The sequence below is a fragment of the Natrix helvetica genome (assembly GCF_964273705.1).
Source record: "Natrix helvetica genome assembly, chromosome: Z".
Taxonomy (NCBI): domain Eukaryota; kingdom Metazoa; phylum Chordata; class Lepidosauria; order Squamata; family Natricidae; genus Natrix; species Natrix helvetica.
Genome location: NC_138554.1, coordinates 130,743,620 through 130,767,830, shown reverse-complemented (window position 1 = coordinate 130,767,830; position 24,211 = coordinate 130,743,620). Strand labels below are relative to the sequence as shown.

Sequence of the window (24,211 nt, the reverse complement as noted above, 5' to 3'; positions counted from 1 at the left end):
TGGAATTGTAACTGTCTTCTAGAAAGACATCCAGAAGAATTGCAGGAACTCAAAGCACTGAATGTATGTAGCTTTGAAGTTACCGGTTTTGCTCCAAGAGCTTGATAGGGTTAAAATATAATGGTTTGTTTTCTATATGCGGGAAGAAACATCCAAGTGTATTTTGTAGAGTTATGCCCAGTTCAAAAATGTTTAAGGAGACTCTGGTACAAGCACCGCATTTCATATGTGCGAGGATGCTTAGGCTTCTGTGTGAGAAGGAAAAAGGATTCAATTCTTTAAGGAATGAAAAGATTTTAACAGGTATCAGAAAGCTGTTTGATCAAAGAAGTCTGAAAACACTTCTAATAATTCATTTTGAAAATATTTTGAGAAAAATAGAATATTTTGAACACTGATTTTTTTTTACTGTAAACTTTTGATACACAACAGTTACCAGAGAGTTATTTAGTAATGGCTTCATGACTTTTCTACAATAAACATATATCTGAGAATCTACACTCTTAGAAATCTATTCTTGTTAGCTGAAAAATGCCTCCATTTGGTTCAAGGTCTGCCTCTAATACTGAAGCACTACACTGGTATCATAACTGACATTTAGCAGGTTGCAAAATATTTGTAGCCACAATGCAATCTTTAGTCTAGTATAGATGAAGGATCTCCTTCCATTAATAGTTAGAGGTGGGCAAATCCAAAGATCATACTTCATCCTAGGCCCAGATGTAAATCATAGACTTAGTTCCATATTCAAGCTTTGAACTTACTCAATAGAAGACTCACAACGGTTAGATAATGCGTGTATCTTTTTTACAGCCAGGAAAGATGTCATATATAGCAGGGGTGAGTTCCGGCAGGCACTACTGCTGGTTCGCTCATGTGTGTGCTGCACACGCATGCTTAATGTGCACTGCTCGCGCATGCACAATACAATTAAAATTATTCTGCACATGCACAGAACTGAAAAACAATATGGCGGCACCTATGGCCTACCATACCCCCGAACCGGTTCCAGCGACCCAGGCCGCCAAATCACTACCAATTTGGCCAAACCAGTCCGAACCGGTAGGAACCTACCACTAATATATAGACAAAAAATGGCTTGCAGCTGCATACAGAAATCAGAGCCTGTGTAAAGTTTTAAATTCTAGATTTGTTTTCTGGATTTCCTTCCTGAATTAATAGATACTTGGCCACTCCTTTGATCACCTTGGAAAGAACTTGATCTACATTGCTGTAACCTGGGAAGAGCTGGCTCCCTTGTCGGTTTATTTATTTAAAGAAATTAAAGTTGGGAATGTTTGAAAGAATATTTTAGAGAGATATAAAGGAATGATAGTGATATCTCATGGGATGGAACTGAATTAAATGCCATGTTAGTATTCAGTAAAATACTGGATGTCATTGTTAAAAAAGAATACGGTCGCAATTCAAATCACGTACAGAAACTGTTAATGGGGTTTGCTTATGGGAATGATTGTGTACATTTAATATATATGTAAAGACTATATTGTGCCAGATGATAAAGAATATTGTTCTATTTCCCTATACAATGGGAAAGGCACAATACCAAACACAGAAATTAGAAAGGAGTTGATTTAATGTGTGATTGGGATGGTGTGTTTCACAGAATTATGATCAAAAGGGTGAAAAGGGTAACAATAAGCAAAATTTGGAAAGCTCTGTGTACGTTTTCCATTAAAAATCAAACTGACTGTTACAGTGGGTTTCAGAGGAATTGAGGATTGCCATTGGTTTATTACGGACAAAACCCAGAGCAAATACATAATCTAGTGTACCTTGGTAGAATGTTTATTAAAGACAGGGTGACAGATGGACAAACGTTAAGATAATGCAAAGGTTGGAGATTAGTAGTGGGTGGTGCATTGGTGGTTCAAAGAATGATTTTTTGTTGGGGGAAAATGGTTGTATATTGTACCCCTTTTAACTACATGGAAGTGAGAACTGTGTTTTTCAGGAGAAACATAAAATCAACTGAATAATGCAGTGGGAACTGAGTATTTAAATCTGTGTTAACACAAGTTGAAAAAAAGGATTGAAATTATTAGGTGCTGACTGAATGTGAGGTGAATACAAAAATGAGGGGCCAGGACAAAAGAAATACATTGAAGTGGTGTGGTCAAATAGAGAGAACAAATGTAGATCAGATTGCAAAACAAATGCATAAAAGAGGAATCAATGAGTGAAGAGGAAGGGGAAGCCTGAGAAAGTTATGGTTGAAGAGAGCTGGTGAAAGAGATGTTTGAAGGACAAAAGACCATATCTGAAGGAGTCTGTCCATATGGTGGAAGGGAGGACAGTTCGAAAGAACAGAAAGATATGGAGGGAAGTATTGAGTACCGTGTTTCTCCAAAAATACGACATGTCCTGAAATTAAGACCATGTCAGATTTTCAAGGAGGCAGAAACATAAACCCTCCCCTGAAAATAAGCCCTAATGAAGGGGTGGGTTTAGCCAGAACAGGGGGCAGCCCTTCCCTTCCCCGGTCACCTCAGGGCTTCTTGGTCCCTTAATCGGATCAGCTGGGCTGCTCCATTCACAAAACAGCTGATTCACGGGTGCCGCTCAGGCCTCTACCTCCAGCAAATTCCAGTCGCTTTTGCAGCCAACTGCAGCTGCAAAAGAAGCTGGAGGCAAAGCAACACAACCCAAATGCCTCATGCCCTCCTTGCCTAACGGTGACAGTCACAGCTTGCAATTCCGTCCACGGAACAGGAAAAGAAGGCATGGAAATCAATACACCTGGGACATCGGAAGAAGCCATGTGAGGAGACGCTGCTGCCGAAGTGCAGGAAATCTCCCTCCCCCTCCTGCAGATCGTCCTTTCAAAGAGGAGTATCACCAGGATGAAGGCGACGCAAACGCCACCTTCAGCCACCTCTTCGTCCTGGTGAAACTCCTCTTTGAAAAGACGATCTGCAGGGGGCGGGGGCAGATTTCCTGCACTTCGGCAGCAGTGTCTCCTCGCAGGGCTTCTTCTGATGTCCCAAGTGTATGGATTTTAATGCCTACAGGAGGTCACTTCTCACCTGCATATTTACATTGAAGGCTCGAAATGGGGCGTTTTTGCAAATGGCTTGAAAATGGGGAGGGAGATATTCCTGCCTCTCCCCCTGTCCTGAAGGTCAGCACAGACTGAGAACAGGATAAGAGACAAAATCTCCCCTCCCCATTTTCAAGAGGTTTGAAAAACACATTCCAATCCGTCACATTATCCAGGATTGCAGGATTGAAGGCATGCGGGAGGGAGGATTTTGTCTCTTATCCTGTTTTCAGTATGTGAGCTTCAGAACAGAGGGGGAGACGGGAACATCCCCCTCCATGTTTTCAAACAGTTTGCAAAAATGTTCCATTTCGAGCCTTCAGCATATTCCAGGATTGCAGGATTGAAGGCTCGGAATGAGGCATTTTTGTGAACAGCTTGAAAATGGGGAGGGGGGATTTTCCTTCCTCTTACCCTGTTCTGAAGCTCAGCCCAGACTCAGAACAGGATAAGAGGCAACCCTCCTCCTTTTTTCCTGGCAATTGTTCTTTCCTTGGGATCTCAGCGCAGACGCACATCCCCCAAATGCTCGTTCCGAAGCCTTCTCTGCGTCTGTGCAGAACTCCCAAGGAAAGGATGGTGTGTGTGTGTGAGAGAGAGAAAGAGATCCCTAACCCACCCACCCCGCCCAAGGCAGCCACATCCCTCTACTAACCTGCTTTCCTGCGCCATTCTCCACAGCCATATGCAGGGCAATAAAAGTAGTTTGTGGGACTACTTCCAACTTTGCGAAATCTTTTTTTTTTTTTGTGAGAACTTGGAAGGTGTTTTCTGCTATTTTTTTTACCTTAGGCACACAGATTACTTTTCTTGTCCTGTACCTGGAGCGGAGAATGGAGCTGGAAAGCAAGTTAGTGGATGTGGCTGCCTTGGAGGGGGAGGGTGTGTGTATGTGTGTTCATTCGTTCTACCAGGAAGAGCCTCCCCCCACGAGGCCAGAGCAGCAGTCAGCTGGTTCGGCGGCCAGCAAGCAGGGCAGGCGAAGGTCAGGATGCAAGGAGAACTTCGGTCATTGTGGCCGCAGACAAGCAGGTGGAGAGGGTGGGGCTGGTGGGTTTGCTGCTTCCTGCACCTGAAAAATAATAAGCCCTCCCCCTCTAATAAGCCCAAGGCCATATTTCGTAGGTCAAAAAAATATAAGACTCTGTCTTATTTTCGGGGAAACACAGTAGTTTGGACAGACACTTGTTTTAACCATCTTTTCTTTTCTCTTTTATACCTTTAATTCTTTAGCTTACTCTCTCTTATTCATTTTCTGTGCTCTGTATAAAATCCTTACCTGAAAGGGAATAGATGATAAATATTGATTGATTGACTAAATTTATTGGTCACCTAGTTTACCCACAGGGTAGTGATAATCAAGACATTTCATAGATGTTTCAGAACAAGGAATAATGGAATTCAGAAAATAAAAACACCTCAGTTATTAAATATTCTATTATCAAAAACTGATTATAAAAAGTAGATTTTTTTTCAAATTTCCACATGTGTTTTAAGTTTAGGGTTTAGGATAATAACAAAATTTGAATGATTAGTCACATGAAAAGGGGAAAAAGCTAGTTCTCATAATAGGCAAGGAAGCATGTACCTTATTCAGAAAGGGAAATTGTTATCAAAGAAAAACTACTTGTTCTTGCAATGAAAGGTAATGACCATGACAAACAGCTGTCAGAAATGGCAAGGAAGGAAGTAGCTATTTTCACTAATTTGCAAATAATTTTGAGTTATAACGTCTTGTTTACTGTCTAAAGTTTGCATAAAGCAATTAAACCAATACTTTCATTTTTATAAAACAGGAAAAAAGCTTAAACTATGGCTCTCATGTTATATTTGTGATACTGTATACCAGGGGTGACAAACATGCGGCCAAAATAAATGAGGCTCTTTGCCTCTTACCATTATTTAGTATACTGTGGCTCGGATCGCGCGCTAAACCCGGAAGTACGGTCGACGGGACGACGCTTGCCTCCGCTCCACCAGCTCGTACTTCCGGGTTTAGCTCAACAGCGCCCTCTGCTGCGCCCAAAAAATAATGCTTCAAAGTCTAGCACAGGGACTATTGAAACATTGTTAGGCTAGGAGAAATTTATATTAAGAGTTATAGATGTTAAATTAGCTTAGAAAATGGGATCAATGTGTTATTATTAATCTAAGAGAAATTTATATAGTGTTTGCTGGGAGGAGAGGGGTTATGAGTAATCTATTTTAAGATGGGGGGAGGGGAGGGGGCAAAGTGTTTGGTATAATATTTGAATGTGAATTTTTGCGGGGGGGTTGGGGGGTATAGCATTTGTATGAGATTTATATTGTGTGGAGGGGGGGTGAAAAGGGGGGAAATTTGTTTGTACAAAACGTCTAGCACAGTTGCTGCAGGATTCCGGTGAGGTTCTAATGATTGCTCAAATTAATAATAATGGTTGCATATTGAAGCTCTGGGTTCAGGAGCAGCAGAGTTTTAAATAGGAGAAAACATTTAATTGAATTTCCATGGTTAGTATATTTCCCAAAATTCTACGAGTGTTTTTCTCACAGCCTGTAATTGTAATAGATATCAAAGATAATCCAAACTCATATATATATTATAATACATATATTAGGAAGATAATATTAGGACCAGGCTTTACCTATGTATAGGTTGTACTCGATTTACAATCACAATCTCGTCACTGAGCAAAGCAGTCATTAAGCGAGATATGTGACTGCTTTGTTTAATGACTGCAAGTGTGGCATTCCTGGTTGTGGTCATCAAGTAATCTTGTAGGTTGTTAGGTGGACAGCGATTCCACTTATTTATGGATTTAAAAGTTATACAGCAGCTCTAATGGGTTTATAAAAATTTATAACAAAAAACACCTGACTGAGCATGTTATATATTATGTGTTTAATATATTATTGTTAAAATTATATGCTTTTGTGTGAGTGTTTGTCTGTTTTGGCAGGTCACTGCGTGGTGTGGCTCTCTGACTCTCACAGTTTAAAATTTTGGCTCTTTTTGTCGAACTTGTTCGCCACCCCTGCTGTATACTGTATAAATATTTCACATTTTCAGAAAGGTATATAACCAATATAAATTAGTGTTTTTGCTATAGCTAGCATACAAAGGCTGGCAAATTTAAATATATATCAGAACCATAACAATACTGTAAAGCAAATCTTCCAAAAGGCAATGTTTGTTGTCCATTAATAATCCAATAGGATAATGCATGATCGTATTACACTTAACTAAATAGCCATTCGTACATGTTTCTCACATTCTGATAGAAGGGATTACCATGCAAACAGCAGGGAAATAATTGCCAGCCATTATTTCTAAAGAACAGGAAGTACAATTCTTTATCCAATCACCAAAAAAGTTTGTACAAAAATACAAATTAACAGTTTTTTTTAAAAAAATAATTAAAAATAACTAATTATTATAATCTACACATTACTGATTTAGTTAAAAAAAAAACCTAAACATCAGCATCTATTATTACATTACTGATGATGTATATGTAATTTCCAAATGAACCTGCATAGTTTAACAGTCTGTTTGTTAAAAAAAAATCCATCAAACCTTGGATATAGACCATAGAGAATATGGACAAAAATGAATTTTCACTTAGGGCTGAATATGTCTCCAAAAGACTGGCATCTGATGAACTTTCACTATTTTATACATATCTTTTTTATTTATTTTCCTTTTAACTATTACATAATTTTACTGGAACTGTTATCTACCTTCATTAAGGTAAAGGGATAGATAAAATATTTTTACATAAAAATCATTAAACGGCTAATAATTTTAGAAGTGCATTCCATATTTCAAGCCTTTTGACCTTCTATGAAGATAATCTGCATCAAACTTGGAACTTACTCATTAAAACTTTTGTACCTAAATCACATTGTTTTCAAAAGATTTACCTTAAATAAAACTAAATCTGGAAAGAACAAGCTATCTTCACATATGCTCCTCATATACCTTTTTTGTTCGTACATAAATGTGAGTAAAATAGAGTGGTGCGGTGGCCTAGAGGGGGAGCTCTCGCCTCACGATCAGGAGGCTGTGAGTTTGATCCTCAGTAGAGGCAGATGTTTCTTTCTCTGGGCATGACGACAATATATCTGTGAATGTAACTCCGCATTCGCGACAGGAAGGGCATTTGGCCAGTAAATACTCACACCTATTCAGTTTGCCAGACGGAACCCCACAAGGGATTATGGGGTCATTAAAAGGAGACAATGATAAATATAAACTAAATAGCTATGCAAAATAGATGCTAGTATTGTGCTTTATTTAGAAATGCGTTCCAATGTAAACATTCAGAACTACTGTCATCAGCAATACTTATCATCCTAAACTATAATTTTTTTCTTGAATTGCTATATTTGAATAGTTCTGAAATCTACTGAGATATACATACGAAATTCTATTGACAATAGCATCTTCATCCTCTTGTTCATCTGAAAAAAAATGCATATTTTAGATTACATTTGGTACCATGGCCATTGTTAAGGGTTTCACTTCTTGTCTAATAGCAATTGGCAAAGAGAATATGTAGCATGATCAAAATTAAAAATCTACTTATCTTTCATTCTAATATTTGGCTGTTCTTTCACAAATTTCAAATTGATGGTAATTTGCAGGGGGGGAGGGGGGTGTTACTGTTATCTTTCAAAGGACTCTACAGTTGATGTTCCACCAATGTTTGCATTAAAATATTCTTTCCTAAAAGGCTTAGCATTGGAATTGCAAGCTGCTTAGCCTTAAGTACTTGAGAATTACTTACTTGGACAATCATATAATATTGCATAATACTCTATCATACAGTAGAGTAAATTAAAAGATACTATTATCAGGACTTAGAAATGTTCATCACCACAGAGCAGCAATTCAATGCAGATTAGATACACTAAAATGAGAATGGCAATGCATGTTTTAATTCACATCCAAAAGAATAAATAGACATATGCTCAAGCACAACCTGATTTATTCTCATTGATTTCAATCCATAAATTTGAAACATTCAATATTCAATGGTCACTATTCAAAATCTTGCATCTGGTTTGCAAATCTTGCATATCCATGTGGAGGAAAACATGTATGTTGTGATGACACTTAGAAAATAAAGCTTGCCTCTAATACAATGAAGGAGGAAAGCTACATTTAATACTCATGAATAGAATTTAATATTACATTCTTTAAACTATATTGATTTATTCACATAACGTAGCTGTAAATTACATTAGCTATTTTGAATTCTTATTTTACTAGTGGCATCACATTCACGCAACTATTCATGAAATATAAGCAAAGCACTTGTAAGTAATTTAGTAGCTAGGTGGCGATATAACACAAAAATCTTGGTTTTCTTTTGAACAGACAGAGGCCAGGGAAAATACACCAGAAACTCTTCATTTAACAAATCAAAGAAGGTATCAGTTAAAATTATGTCCTATAAATTGGTTTTAGGACACTGTTATTTTATATCATGTAGCTGTCCTACAGAGTTCAAAAGGAACATTTCTGAACTGTCATGGGTGGTCCAGATCTAAAGAAATCCCTGATTATATGTTTTCCTTGTATTCGTTTCATAGACTAGTCATTCAATAGAATTTTTTTAAAAATCCTACCTTTAGTGATCAGAAAGAGAAAGCTAATTTACTCCTTAAAATATATACTGTATGTATAAGATAATCAATTGCAAACAACCATAAAATCAAGCTACCTAAAGTATTAATTTGGTAACCCAACTCATTTCTTATCAGATGCAAAGTCTTCCCAGCAAAAAGAAATTTGCAGCATCTAAAAAGGGTCTTAGTTATGCACATTTTAACAAGCAAGAATATTCTTGCAAGGGACTCTCAAGCAGTCAGCTAAAGTGTAAGGGATATGCAGACAGAAAGCTGGAATAGTTATTCTTTTCATACCACATAGCATCAAAGAGCATGTAGCCATGGATAGCTAGTAATGTGGCTTCACAAAATTGTAATAAAAATATATTTTAAAAAAACAAAGGAACACTGTTCCTCTGTCAACAATACTAAATAACTCACGCCATGACCATCAAACATCCAAAACATCTGCCAGGCTACCCCCCCTCCTTTACATGGATGATCTGAAGCTGTATAGAAAAACATCATCTGACATAGAATCACTGCTCAGCACTGTCCATATATACAGCCAAGATATTGGAATGGAATTTGGACAGACAAATGAGCTATGCTTGCCATCAAATGGGGAAAAACAAGTGAAAATTGGAGGAATCAAGATGGAAATAACATCAAGATGATCAACACAAACACCTTTCAAGCTGACAACATCGTGCAACTGAAGTCAAGAAAAAGATTAGAAGTAAATACATCAAGAGAGTGAAGAAGATCCAATTCAGTGGACGAAATACCATCAAGGCAATTAACACCTGGGATATTTCAGTCATTAGATACACAGCTGGAATAGTGGACTGGACTCAAGTAGAACTAAAAGCCCTGGATAGGAAGAGTAGAAAAATAATGACAATGAATCATGTCCTGCATCCCCAGAGCAACATTAACAAACTCTACTTATCTAGGAAAATACAGGTAAAACTCGAAAAATTAGAATATCGTGCAAAAGTTCATTTATTCCAGTAATGCAACTTAAAAGGTGAAACTAATATATGAGATAGACACATTACATGGAAAGCAAGATTTGTCATAATTTGTCGTAACATTTGTCATAATTGCGATGATTATGGCTTACAGCTCATGAAAACCCCAAATCCACTATCTCAGCAAATTAGAATATTGTGAAAAGGTGCAATATTTTAGGCTCAAAGTGTCTCACTCTAATCAGCTAATTAAGCCATAACACCTGCAAAGGGTTCCTGAGCCTTTCAATTGTCTCTCAGTCTGGTTCAGTAGGAATCACAATCATGGGAAAGACTGCTGACCTGACAGTTGTGCAGAAAACCATCATTGACACCCTCCATAAGGAGGGAAAGCCTCAAAAGGTAATTGCAAAAGAAGTTGGATGTTCCCAAAGTGCTGTATCAAAGCGCATTAATAGAAAGTTATGTGGAAGGGAAAAGTGTGGAAGAAAAAGGTGCACAAGCAGCAGGGATGACCGCAGCCTGGAGAGGATTGTCAGGAAAAGGCCATTCAAAAGTGTTGGGGACTTTCACAAGGAGTGGACTGAGGCTGGAGTCAGTGCATCAAGAGCCACCACACACAGACGGATCCTGGACATGGGCTTCAAATGTCGTATTCCTCTTGTCAAGCACTCCTGAACAACAAACGTCAGAAGCGTCTTACCTGGGCTAAAGAAAAACAGACCTGGTCTGTTACTCAATGGTCCAAAGTCCTCTTTTCTGATGAGAGCAGCTTTTTGCATCTCATTTGGAAACCAAGAAGCCAGAGTATGAAGGAAGAATGGAGAGGCACACAAGGAAGGACCCAGAGTATGAAGGAAGAACGGAGAGGCAAGCAAGATGCTTGAAGTCCAGTGTGAAGTTTCCACAGTCTATGTTGATTTGGAGAGCCATGTCATCTGCTGGTGTTGGTCCACTGTGATTCATTAAGTCCAGGGTAAACACAGCCGTCTACCAGGAGATTTTGGAGCACTTCATGCTTCCTTCTGCAGACGAGCTTTATGGGGATGCTGACTTCATTTTCCAGCAGGACTTGGCACCTGCCCACACTGCCAAAAGCACCAAAACCTGGTTCAATGACCGTGGGATTACTGTGCTTAATTGGCCAGCAAACTCGCCTGACCTGAACCCCATAGAGAATCTATGGGGCATTGCCAAGATAAAGATGAGAGATATGAGACCGAACAATGCAGAAGAGCTGAAGCCAGCTATTGAAGCATCCTGGTCTTCCATAACACCTCAGCAATGCCATAGGCTGATAGCTTCCATGCCACGCTGCATTGAGGCAGTAATTGCTGCAAAAAGGGCCCAAACCAAATACTGAGTACATATGCATGCTTATACTTTTCAGAGGTCCGATATTGTTCTATGTACAATCCTTGTTTTATTGATTGCATGTAATATTCTAATTTTCTGAGATGGTGGATTTGGGATTTTCATGAACTGTAAGCCATAATCATCACAATTATGACAAATCACGGCATGAACTATCTTGCTTTGCATGTAATGAATCTCATATATTAGTTTTACCTTTTAAGTTGCATTATTTAAATAAATGAACTTTTGCACGATATTCTAATTTTTCGAGTTTCACTTATAGGTGGGCATGGAATGTTGCAAGTTTATTCAGATGACTGAAGAAGAAAAAAAGGTATTAGAAGAATATCTGATGGGCAGTGAAAAAGATGCACTGATGCTAGTAGACTAGGAAAGCTTACTGAATGCTGGAAATGGCCTGCCAAATTCACTATTCAAAATGGCGGCCGCCTCAAAACAATGTCCAAATGGCAGCTGTGCTCTCTATAGTGTCGAGCCTCATTCCCTTGTTGACCGGAGCCCCCGCGGAAGCCTCAGCCGATGTTCACCCAATCCGTTCACTAGCCGATTTGCTAGCATCTGCGGTGCCTTCGCTCCACTCTAAAGTGCCTTTAAACTTCAAACGGAGCTTTGACAGCTCCGCGCTATTGGCTCCGAGCCTCGTGCAAGGCTGCAAGGAGCCTGAGGTGCTGCCCAAGATAAAGGGCCTTTGACAGTTGTCAAAGAGATCCAAAGTCTTTTTTTTAAAAACTGCTGCTATGGAGTAAATCTTCTGCTGTAATGAAGAAATGGTTGAAGAATCCAAGGTAATAACTTTAATTTCTCTGCTCATTGACTGAGGAGAGTCTAAGTCACTACTATGGGCTTGACTGAGTTGAGAAAAACTGAGGCAATCAAGCCAAGTGGGCAGACAAACTGAAGTTGAATTCATGCTTGGATTCTCCAAGCAGCACACAGGAGAAGATAAAGTATTACATGACTGGTAAATTAAAAACAAACAAACAGGTAAAGCAGATAATAGCAAGACTTGGCAATGACTAAGGGCAGGAAAGTTATAGAAAGAGACAGAGGGGCTAATTCTGGTTGCACAAAAGAACCCTAAATTACTCTGGGGCTTTAGAATTCAAACATGCAGGCATTTGTCACATAACACACCAGACTTGTCATTAACAAAGACAAAAAATTCTGGATAGTGGATGTGACAGTACCTGGAAACAGCAGAATATAAGAGAAGGAAGTGAAGAAGATAATTAAATACAAAAACCTGCAAATAGAAATTGAAACAGTGGCAAAAGAAAGCAAATGTAGAAACAATAATAATAGGCACTTGGAGTGCAATTCAAATACAACTGGAGCACCACTTGAACTCCATCGGTATTGACAAATTCACCATCGGTCAATTGTAAAAGGCAGCTTTATTTGGAACAGCTTACATCCTGCGATGATACCTCTAATGCCATAAAACATCAGCCTCTGCCTATCCCAGGTCATTGAGGACACACTAGGTGGATAAAATCCAGTGTACACATCTGGCTGACTATGCTTATATATTTTATATGTGGCGCAAAACAATTCCTCTTCACTCATTAAGGCTCAGGCAAGCCAAAGTTTCCCTCTAATGGAGAAAACCAACTTAATTTTAGGACATTAAGGTATTTTTTTAAAGGGTAAACTGAATAATTTAAGCACAAAGTATACATATAGCAAGCTAATGAAAAGAGTTCGAAGAATGAAGAAGACATTAGAACCACAGGTCCAGAAGAAGCCTGCATTAAGCCTAGGGCAGAAGAAAGTAAAAAAGAGACTCAGACTGACCCACTCTAACTCCCTGGGAGTAACAGGAAGGGAAGAGAAAACACAGGTAAACTTACAAGATTCTATTTCTATAGCCTATATATCAATAAAGTATGGTTGTAGTATTCCTATGGAGTCAGTTTCCTGTTCTACTCATAAGACTAACAACAAGGACTTCTTAAGGTCCTCTAACACTGCAGCAGATTGCTTGATTCCACCCAGCCACAATAGGGTGCTAATAAGAGTTATACACAATTTGTCAACAGTAGGCATACATGCAAAATGCTTTGTAGTTTAAATGGGCAATGGCTATCCTAATTCAATTTTCCAATACAGGTAGTCCTTGAAAGTTACAACTGACTCATAAAGGGAATTTATAACCCAGATTTAAAGTTCTGATAGTTGGGCCTCCTTCGCAATCACGTGAGTTAATTTTGGGTCCTTGCCAATATGATCACATTTAGGGCCATTTGCAGCATACTCTGGCCGTGTGATTGTATTTTATGATAATTTTGCCAAAACCTAGCACTTCTGATTTTCAGGAAAAATCACACCCATAGGGAACCATTGGTTCATTTAACAAACACTACAAAAAAGTCATAAAATTGATCATGACCAATTTACCACTGTTACAATATACAATAGTGGGTAGGTTCCATTATGGCCGTATGTAGAAAACTACATGTATAGGCCTGAAAAATAGAAAGACTGGAACAGACTGAGTATCTCCTGCAAAGGTTTTTTGCTTCCACTTTTTCTCTTAAGGTATAAAAAAGTATACAGAATTTGTCCCCTATAGCAGACAGGAACTTGTAAGTTAATAGGAAGTTTCAGGAACAGTGACTCCCTGATTGTGAGATAAGTATCTAAATAGCTTATAAATTACACTTACGTTATGTGTAAAGTTATAACTTAAATTAAAATATATAAATGAAAAAGTAAGTTAAAAGATACAAATGAATTACTTAAGAAAAACAGGTTGACTCTAACTCTATTGGGATATATGCAAGCAGAATACGAACACAACATCAATTCCCCAGTGTGGTTTCCCAGCAAATGTATTTTAGAAAAAATATTATTTTAAAAAAGTTAATAAACTGAAAGGGTTCATAATGAAATAAATGCAGATTGGGAAAAGATAAGGAAATGGTGATGCAATTTGTTTGGCTACATGCAATTATAGTAAAATACTTATTCCATAAATAAATATGTATCCTTTCTAACTTATTATAATTTATTATAGAAAATATATGAATATGAAACGAGTTACCTGCTTTCCTCTTGTATCTTCTGATAATGAAGTAGGAAACAATATACAATATCGCAAACAAAAGAAAACAGATCTGAAAGAGAAAGTTTCACAGTTGAGGCAACAATTTCTGAAAATATTAGAATGGAACAAATTTTAAAACAAAAATGCTTTTATAAAATAAATGTAGTCCTCGACTTATGACCACAATTGAGCTCAAAATTGATGTTGCTAAGTGAGACATTAAATGAATTTTACCATTACCTTTCTTGCGACGATTGTCAAGTGAACTACTGTAGTTGTTAAGTTAGGAGCATGGTTGTTAAGAGAATCTAACTTCCCTATTGACTTTACTTGTTAGAATGTTGCAAAAGATGATAATAGAATAGAATAGAATAGAATAGAATAGAATAGAATAGAATTCTTTATTGGCCAAGTGTGATTGGGCACACAAGGATTTTGTCTTTGGTGCATATGCTCTTAGTGTACATAAAAAGACAAAGATACATTCATCAAGAATCATAAGGTGCAGCACTTAATGATAGTCATAGGGTACAAACAAGCAATCAGGAAACAATCAATATCAATATAAATCATAAGGATACAAGCAACAAAGTTACAGTTCTGCAGTCATAAGTGGGAGGAGATGGGTGATAGGAACGATGAGAACTCCAAGACACTGCAACCATCATAAATATGTGACAATTGCCAAGAGTCTGAAGTTTGATCACTGTAGCAAAAGGAAGCAAACATAGAAACAACAGTAATAGCAACTTTTGGTGCAATTCAAATACAACTGTTACATCACTTGAACTGGTATTTCTGTAGCTGAATTCTAATCAATATTGATGGTGGAAAGAGCAATCTAAGATTCTTGCTACTCAACATTTCCATGAAGTTATTCATCAACATAGAATGACCATTGGCTTATCTGAATGGTCATTCTCTAGGTGCTGCGGGAGTGTTCAAGCATGGGTTAACTTCAGCTTGCTGCCCAAGGACTGAGTTCAAAGTTTGTGTAGCCATGCCTCTTGGTCCCCTCAGAGGCTCAGTTTTAAAAAAATGAAGAATACATTCCAAAAGGAAGTTATATATATTAATGTTCTATGTCCTCAAAGTTGGTACACACGCACCCATGGGCGACCCCAGGGCAGGATTGGGCACTTCCACAGCACCTAGAGAACGACCATTCAGGGAATCCAACGGTCATTCTCCTACGCGCTGCTTGGAATATCCAAACATGGGACATACCCAAGTTATGTAGTCCCAGGGTGGGAAGAAGAAATGTCCAGGCCCGCGGGAGTCACGATAACCCGTTGTAAAACTCTTCTCCCGAAGGAAGCCTCCGCAGAAGCAAAGGCATCCAGTCTGTAGTTCCTCACGAAAGGAGATGGTGACGACCATGTCGCAGCCCTGCATATCTCCTCGATGGGTGCTTGCGTGGCCCACGCGGCCGAGATCGCAGCATTCCTCGTTGAGTGTGCTGTAATGCGAGGAGGAACCGGTCTATCCTGTTGCTCATAGGCCAGCTTGATACATGCCCATATCCAGCATTCCATGGTAGAAGATGAGACTTTCGTGCCCATGGAAACGGGCTGAAAAGATACAAAGAATGATTCCGACCTGTGAAAAGAAGCAGTTCTTTTCTTATATATGCGCACAACACGACGAACATCAAGTTTATGCCGCATGTGCTTCCTTGGAGGTCTGGGTCGTGGACAAAAATCAGGAAGAATCACCTCTTATTACGTGTGGAAGATAGTGCTGACTTTTGGCACAAACACAGCGTCCAGTCTGAGAATGACCCTGTCCAGATGCACAACGCAAAGGTCCTCTCTGACTGAAAGAGCAGCTAGTTCGGAAATCCTACGGGCTGAGGTGACAGCTATAAGAAAGGCCGTCTTGAGAGACAGGTGACGCAAACCGACGGATCAAAGCGGTTCGAACGGAGCTGCGGTCAGAGTCTATAGGACGACTGACAAATCCCAGGTCAGGTATCAGTGAATTGTAGGAAGGCTGAGGTTGGTAGCCCCCTTGAGGAAGCTACAAACCTGAGGATGTCTACTAAGGGACAGATGTGAGTCCATGGACAGTATGGTGGCCAAGTTTGCCGTCTGCCGACGGAGCGTGTTGGTTGCGAAGCCTTTGTCCAAGCCCTCCTGGAGAAAATCCAGAAGTTGCGAAATGGTTGTGGAAGTGACAATAATGTGATGAGACTGGCACCAGGTTGAGAAAGCAGACCAAGTCACCTCGTAAATTCTGTCAGCGGAGGGCCGCCTGGACACCTGGATGGTACGGATGACCTTGTCAGAAAATCTGCTAAGCCTCAGGAGGTCCCCCTCAAGTGCCCCTGGGGGTCTGGATGTTGAATGGCCCCTTGGCTGAGGGAGATCTGCTCCTGAGGTATGCGCCAGTGCTTGGTCACCAACAGGCTGACAAGGTCAACGAACCAGGACCTCCTCGGCCAGTATGGTGCTATGGGCAACATTTACGCTTCCTCCGCCAGAATTTTCCTGATCACCAGTGGTATCAAGGGAAGAGGTGGAAACTCATACAAGAGGCCGAGAGGCCAGCGACTTCGTAGGGCATCTGTCCCTTCCACGCCAGAGCACTGAAACCTGGCGAAGAACCAGGGAAGATGCGTGTTGGCAGGGGTGGCGAACAGGTTGACCCTCGGGAGGCTGAACCCTCTGCGGCTGCTGATGGAACAATGATGGATGGAGTCGCACTCCGAGTTGTTGATGGTAGTCCTGCTCAGCCAGTCCGCGGCCACGTTGTCCCTCCGAGATGTGGTCCACTCGCAGCGATGCCAGGTGACGCTCTACCCATCGGCCCAGTGCTTCCACTTCTGCCATCAGGGCCTGAGGTAGAGTGCCACCTTGGTGGCTTATATATGCCTTTGTGGCAATGTTGTCAGTCAGTATTAGGACATCGCGGCCCTGGATGTGATGGTGAAAATGACGCAGGGCAAACCTGGCGGCCCAGAGCTCCAGCCAATTTATGTTGTGGGTGAACTCCGTCTGCGTCCATCTGCCCTGAATTACGTGATTCTGGAGATGAGCGCCCCAACCGTATAGGCTGGCGTCCATTGTTATGACCAGGTGCTCCGGTTCTTTGAAGAAGGATCCCCGTAGCAGGGCCTCTGACTGCCACCACCTGAGTGACCAAACCACCCTTGGAGGAAGGTGCACCACTCTCCTGGAGTTGCTAGCCTTGCGTCTCTGGATTGGTAAGAGGAACCATTGGAGCTCTTGTGCATGCAGACGCACCCAAGGAACCACTGAAATGCATGAGATTAGCTTTCTGAGCAACTGGGGGAGAGAGAGACGATGGATGCTGACTCGGCCACTCGGATGAGTCTCACCAGAGATCTAATGCTCCCATCCACCCGCTCCTGTGTGAGAAAGACTTTGCAGCTCCTGGAGTCAATCACTGTGCTGAGATGCTGAATTTTGTATGTTGGAGTCAGGTGGCTCTTGTCGAGATTGACTGAGAACCCGTGGTGTTGGAGAACGCGGATGGTGATATCGAGATCTCTTTGGGCTTGCCCCCAGGACGACGAGTGAATGAGAATGTCGTCCAGGTACCATTCAAGTCTCACTGGGAGAGATCGGAGAAGCACTGCAATGGCGGCCAGAAGCTTGGTAAATGTCCTTGGGGCTGACAACAGGCTGAAGGGGAGGGCTCTGTATTGATAGTGCTGGTTGGCAAACTGGAACTTCAGGAACTTGCGGTGCGCTGGATAAATGGGAACATGCAGGTACGCCTCCTTCAAGTCGATGGAAGTTAGGAGGTCACCCTGCCTGATGCAACCCAGTATGGTCTGAAGTGACTGCATCTTGAAGCACTTGTACGCTAGGTGGATGTTGTTTCTTGAGGTCCCCCTGAAGACTTTGGGACCAGGAAGAGGATCGAGTAGAACCCCCTGCCCTCCTGACCCCTAGGGACCTTCTCAATAGCCGCTATCTCCAGCAAATGTCCTATCGCCACCCGCATCAGCTGGCACTTGTGGGCACACTTGGGAATGGGACAATGGACAAAGGTCCGTGGGGGAAATGAGAGGAATTCCAGGGTCAAGCCGTGACAGACCGCATTCAGAATCCAGTGTCCATTGTTGTCTCCTCCAATTGAGCGGCGTATAGTTGGAGACGACCGCCTGTGGGAGGGGACCGATAACCGTCATTTTAACTTCTGAAAGGAACGGTTGGAATACCCCCCTCAGAAGGCCTGCGGTTGCCCTGCTGCCTGTTCTTGTTCCTGTAAGATGACCTGTCTTGGGGACAATCCTGAGATTGGGAGTATGACCGATTAAACCCCCCACCCGAGGAGGCTGGAGAGTCTGCATTCCAAAAGGGCTGCCTACGAAAGGACTGACCCTTGTGGTCTGGCTTTTTGGTGACCGCTGGTAAGATTTTACATTTATCCTTGGATTCAATTAAGACTGAGTCCAAGGCCTCCCCAAAAAGTTTTCCCCCTTTAAATGGAGCAGAAGCGAGCTTCCACTTCGCCTTCATGTCCGCCTGCCAGTGGCGAAACCACAGCAGACGGCACGAGGTCACATTGGAGGCGAGGGCTCTGGAGGAAAACTTTGTGGAATTAAGTGAGGCATCAGCAGAGTACTCGACAGCCGCTATGATTTTATTGACATCCTGTCATACTTTGGTATCTCTCGCCGGTAGGCTAGACAGCAGTTTGCGGAGCCAAAACAGCACTGCTCTGCTAAAGTAAAAAGAAGAAGATGCTCTCATGGCCCATGCAGTGGCCAGGTGAGTTTTATGAGAAGTCTTCTCCGCCCTCTTGTCCTCAGCCTTAAGTCTTCCAGCAGGTCGGCTGGAAGCAATGAATTGGAAGTTAGTGCTACAATGGGGTCATCCACCTGAGGAAGCTTTAAGAGATCCTAAAGGCTACTCTCCATAGCCTGAGGAGTGGTCTCCTTGAAGAGCCCTGCACTAGGATACCGGGGCCCTGATCAGTGGAAGTCTTGTCTGCCTGAGCTGGGAGACCAATTTGGGTGGCAGAAGACCTGGCCTTTGTAAGGATAGCCCTAAACATAGAGGGCTTGAATAAGCCTGAGAAGGTAGGTGTATCAGGAAGAGGATTTTCATCCTCTAAAAGATCAGGAGCGTCCTGCTCACCTTCCTCCGCCTCCGACACCTCACTGACCCCCGAAGGAGCCGGGGAGGCATCTCTAGCTGGTGGATTCTTAGACCCAGCAGCATAGGCCCTGCTCGGATTGGTGGTCTGAATGGGCAATTTGATGCCTAACTGTTGGATGCCATCCGCAATCCCCTGGGAAATCACAGGTGCGACTACATCCTGCATTTCCCTGGACAGCTGAGGCCCTTGATCCCTAGGCGGGCTTGGTCCAGCCCCAGATGGAGACAAAGATTCCTCCTCCTCTATAATGGAGCATACCTCATTCATGGACTCCTCAGCCAGAGAAGGACAGGGGCACCCAAAAGATGCCCTAGAGGGATTGGGCCAAAGTCCTCTTCACCTGCCAGGGATGGGGACCTATCTCGCTAGAGAGTGGGAAGGGAAGAACCCGCTAACTCCTCCCTGGGTAGAGAGGTATCCCCTGCCTGTGTTTAGGCTGATTAAGCCTTTTGAAATTGCTTTTCAGGGCCCCTTTGGTGCCTCTCAGCCATCTTCTCAGCAGCTTTGGACACCTTCTTGGGCTTGGGTTGCTTTCCCTCGGATGGGCACACAGCCCCTTCACCCTTAGCAGCAGGATTGAGCCTGCTGCGCTTACTAGAGGTGGGTCCTGCCTGGGAATTCGCCTCAGCTTCAATGATACTGGCCATGATGTCAGGCACAGATGCAAGACTGGCTTGAAGAGCTGGCAAAAGAAACGAGGCTTTAGAGCCGAAGATGGTGTGGCCGCATTGAGAAGGGGGCCTTTAGACGTTGTTAATGTCCCAGCGAGAAGCAAAGGCAAGACAAAATGGCACCGGTCAGATTTGTCCAAGGCATTCGCAGATCCACGCTATTTCTAAATACCAGGGAATGGCCAGGCAATAGCCAAAGTCCGTGCAGCTGCTTGATGAAAGTCCTGGGGAGGGGGAGGCCTGTCTGGAGATCCGGAACGAGGCCAGTTGATTAGGACCCCTCCCAACGGCGATCTGCTGAGGAAACAGGCTGCAGCGGCTTGAAACGCCTCAGGAACAAAATGCACCAATTTTTTCTTCTTCAAAATGGCCACCACGCGCCTGGAGCAGCACCAGGGAAACTGTTGGCTATTCCGAAGACTTAGGAGAGCTCTGGCTATCTACCAGTCCTCCAACAGCTTCTTGGGGGACCCTGACTGTTTACCTGTCCCTAAAGGCTTGCCAGCAGCCGCTAGCAAGCCTCCCACGGTGTTGCTGTGATCGCGGCAACGCGAAAGCCAGCCATGCTCCAGGCAGCCTGTTTCGCGCGTCTGAAGTAATGAGACAATCCACACTCTTGAAAGATTGAAAGAAAACAATAAAGGAATCTAACCTAACTGAACACAAAAATAATAAAGGCTACACTACACTGACTTGGAGAATCCAACCTGCTGCTCAAGGACTGGAATTCCCCAAAAAGCATCCTTTTAGGGTGACTGAGTTTTTTAAACTAAGCCTCTGAGAGGAGCAAGAGGCACGGCTACACAAACTTTGAACTCAGTCCTTGGGCAGCAAGCTGAAGTTAACCCATGCTTGGACACTCCAAGCAGCGCCTAGGAAAATCTAGTACCATCTAATGCTGATGACACCCAGTTGAACAATTTAACCTTAAACTGACAAATGATGCTGTAGAGGCCCTGTCATATTGCTAGGAGGCTGGGGGGGAGTCTGAAATTTGAGTGGTTGTAGGTGCTGTACTAAGCAATTCCAAGGAACTTTCAGCTTAGTCTTGGACAGGTTAGCACTCTTCCAAATAGTGTGTTCAGTTTGGAGTGACAGGTCTGTACAGGGGCAGGTGGCAACCAAGGCCAAAAGAATCTTTACCCAAATTTATGTTATGAGACAATGGTACCGATTCTTGGTTTAACCATTGATATTTTAATCATCTCACTCTTAAACTACCGCAATGCACTTTACATGGAAGTGCATGTAAAGAAGCTACAAGCAATTGGAAAGCATGACCTGTTATAGGTGTATCTCAATACAACCAGGTAACAGCAAAGACAGACTTCAATGGTTTCAATTCTAAGTGTAGTGTTTTTACTGGGTTCTTCCATTTTACATGCATTCCTTTTTCTATGTGGATATTTAACGGTATTATTTTAAAAGTAGTTGTTGTTTTAATCAATGCTTTTCACGCTGGCTGAGAATTACAGTTTCAGTTTCAGAACCACTAAATAATTTTCAGAAGGGTTATCCTCTATATTCTAGCTTTCACATGGAAGGTGTAAGGCAACTGCAACTTGCTATGATAAGACATAGTTATTATTTAAAAATGTACGGGCTTTCATTGCTGAAATAGTCCATCTATTTCCTGAATAACATAATATCTGATGTATAAAAACTAGCTATCTGAATTGTATAATTCCATTAAAAGATGTATGAGACGCTTCTCTACATATACATTTCTATGTACTTCACTACATGCTTTGCAGATAGGAACATGTAAGCAGTTGTTTCATATTAACCCATAATTTAAGTTGGACTGACTCATCCATCATTCAGACAGACAAGGTCTGGGTGAGGCAGCTTTTACGAATAAGGTTCTACATTTGGGGGGGGGGAATGAAATGCACAGGTACAGTATAGGTGGTACCTTGTTCAACAGTAGTTACTGTGAAAGGGATCTTGGAGTCCTAATGGACAACCATTTAAATATGAGCCAGCAGTGTGCAGCAGCTGCCAAAAAAGCCAACACAGTTCTAGGCTGCATAAAAGGGGGATAGAAGCAAGAACACATGAAGTGTTAATGCCACTTTGTAATGCCTTGGTAAGGCCACACTTGGAATACTGCATTCAGTTTTGGTCACCACAATGTAGAAAAGATGTGGAGACTCTAGAAAGAGTGCAGAGAAGAGCAACAAAGATGATTGGGGGACTGGAAACTAAAACATATGAAGAACGGTTACAGGAACTGGGTATGTCTAGTTTAATAGAAAGACTAGGGGAGACATGATAGCAGTGTTCCAATATCTTAGGGGTTGCCACAAGGAAGAGGGAGTCAAAGTATTTTCCAAGGCACCTGAGGGTAGAACAAGAAGCAATGGGTGGAAACTAATCAAGGAGGGAAGCAACTTAGAACTGAGGAGAAGCTTCCTGACAGTTAGAATAATTAATCAGTGGAACAGCCTGCCTCCAGAAGTTGTGAATGCCCCAACACTGGAAGTCTTTAAGAAGATGTTGGATAGCCATTTGTCTGAAATGGAATAGGGTTTCCTGCATAGGCAGGGGGTTGGACTAGAAGAGCTCCAAGGTCCTTCCAACTCTGCTATTGTATTGTATTGTATTATGAATCTAAATAAAGAAGATATGATGACAAATAACATGAGGAGATATATTCAAAATGTACATAATTGCCTTATATTCAAAATGCACATAATTGCCTTTTTACTGATTTTTAATTTGATATTAATTCTTAGCAATTTAAATGCCACCATTGCTACCTAGTTTATACGGTTTTTTATTTTGTATTTTATATTATAATATATGCTTTTATTCAAAATATATGATTATATTCAGATTGTATTTTTAAATTTATTTTAATGTAAATCATCCAGAGAGCTCCAGCTATTAGGCAGTTTAAATGTTTTAATAATAAAGCTAGATAGCTGTAGCATTACATTCACTAATGTAATGTATGAACATACATAATAGGAGTCCTGACTGTACTTGGGAATTCATTTTAAAATTGTCATAAAAGTGGCTTAACTAGGATTGATCCCACTTTATAGTACTTAATAATGCAATGCATGTAATTTAATGTAATAACTATAATGATAAAAATAATTCTATAATAGCAAAAAACAAATTGCATATTAATTGGATTTATACATCATCTTAGGCCCTAATGTATTTTGCTTAGTTTCTGCTTAGCATACCATTTGCTTCACACTTTTAATGTAAACGAAATTGTGCAAACCCAGGCAGGGTTGGAGTATCTACACTTTGACATTTCTACCTCTAATGGGCTTAGAAGACAGTGATTTTAATTTGTTCCATCTCTGTTCACTCTTTTTCATCTTAGTAGACAGTGATTAATCCAGGCCAATTTAAAAGTTTGCAGGAAGTCCAATGCCTAACACTTTATTTATTTAGCAGAAAAAAATATTAAATTCAAGAAAGAGGAGAATAGAAAAATGTTATCTGGATCCTGTTTTGTCCCATGGAATATATTACTGTTAGGGAAGAGAGCTGAGAAGACTCAAAGGAAATATTTCTTCCATTTCAAAAGGACAATCTCAGTCCAACATATATTTCAGAAACAATTAGAGAAATAGAGCACAACAATGATGAGAACTATCTTGAATGCATCTGGGTAAATGTTAAAGGAGGGGGAAATGACATTGCCACAGGTCTATACTACAGGACATCCAACCAAGCAGAGGAAGTAGAGGAACCTTTTGCTAGTCAGCTAATTAAGGCATGAAGGAAGAACACCACAATAGTAATGGGGGATTTTAACTACCCTGACATCAACTGGGAAACAAACTCTGCACCAAGTGGAAGATCCAACAGGTTCCCTAAAACCTAGCAGACAACTTTGTTTCCCAAAAGGTAGAGAAGGGAACAAGGGGATCAGCCGTATTGGACTTAACTCTCACTAACAGAGAGGAAATGATAGAAGGTGTTGAAGCTACAGGAACCTTGGGGGCAAGTGAATACTGGAATTGAACATTAAGCAAACACAAATAGTAGAACAAAGTCAAACTAGAGTATTGGACTTTAAGAGAGCTAATTTCAATAAACTTAGAAAGGGTTTGAGAATAATTCCATGGATGAGAATCCACAAGGGGAAAACAACTCACGAAGCTTGGATAATTTTGAAAAACGAGATTATAAAAGCCCAGTCTATCACAATACCAATGAATAAGAAAAATAACAGCTCCCCAAAGAAACCAGCATGGCTGCATAAAGAACTCTCTGACAAATTAAAAGACAAAAAGGATAAATATAAAAAGTGGAAAGAGGGGGAAATAACTAAGGCAGAATATCAGCAAATAGCCCGAGCCTGTAAAGATGAAATGAGGAAAGCTAA

At 41.2% G+C, this 24,211-nt stretch overlaps 1 protein-coding gene across 2 annotated transcripts in view; it reads right to left on the bottom strand.

Moving 5' to 3' along the window:
* LMBR1 (limb development membrane protein 1) overlaps nucleotides 1-24,211 on the bottom strand; it is a 69,847-nt gene that overhangs the window by 33,239 nt on the left and 12,397 nt on the right. For both annotated transcript variants that reach the window (XM_081932331.1, XM_081932330.1), the window contains exons 2-3: nucleotides 14,051-14,123; nucleotides 7,465-7,504 (exon numbers count right to left, since the gene is read on the bottom strand). In XM_081932331.1, the coding sequence (XP_081788457.1) occupies nucleotides 7,465-7,504; nucleotides 14,051-14,123 (113 nt within the window). The remainder of the gene's footprint in view (nucleotides 1-7,464; nucleotides 7,505-14,050; nucleotides 14,124-24,211) is intronic.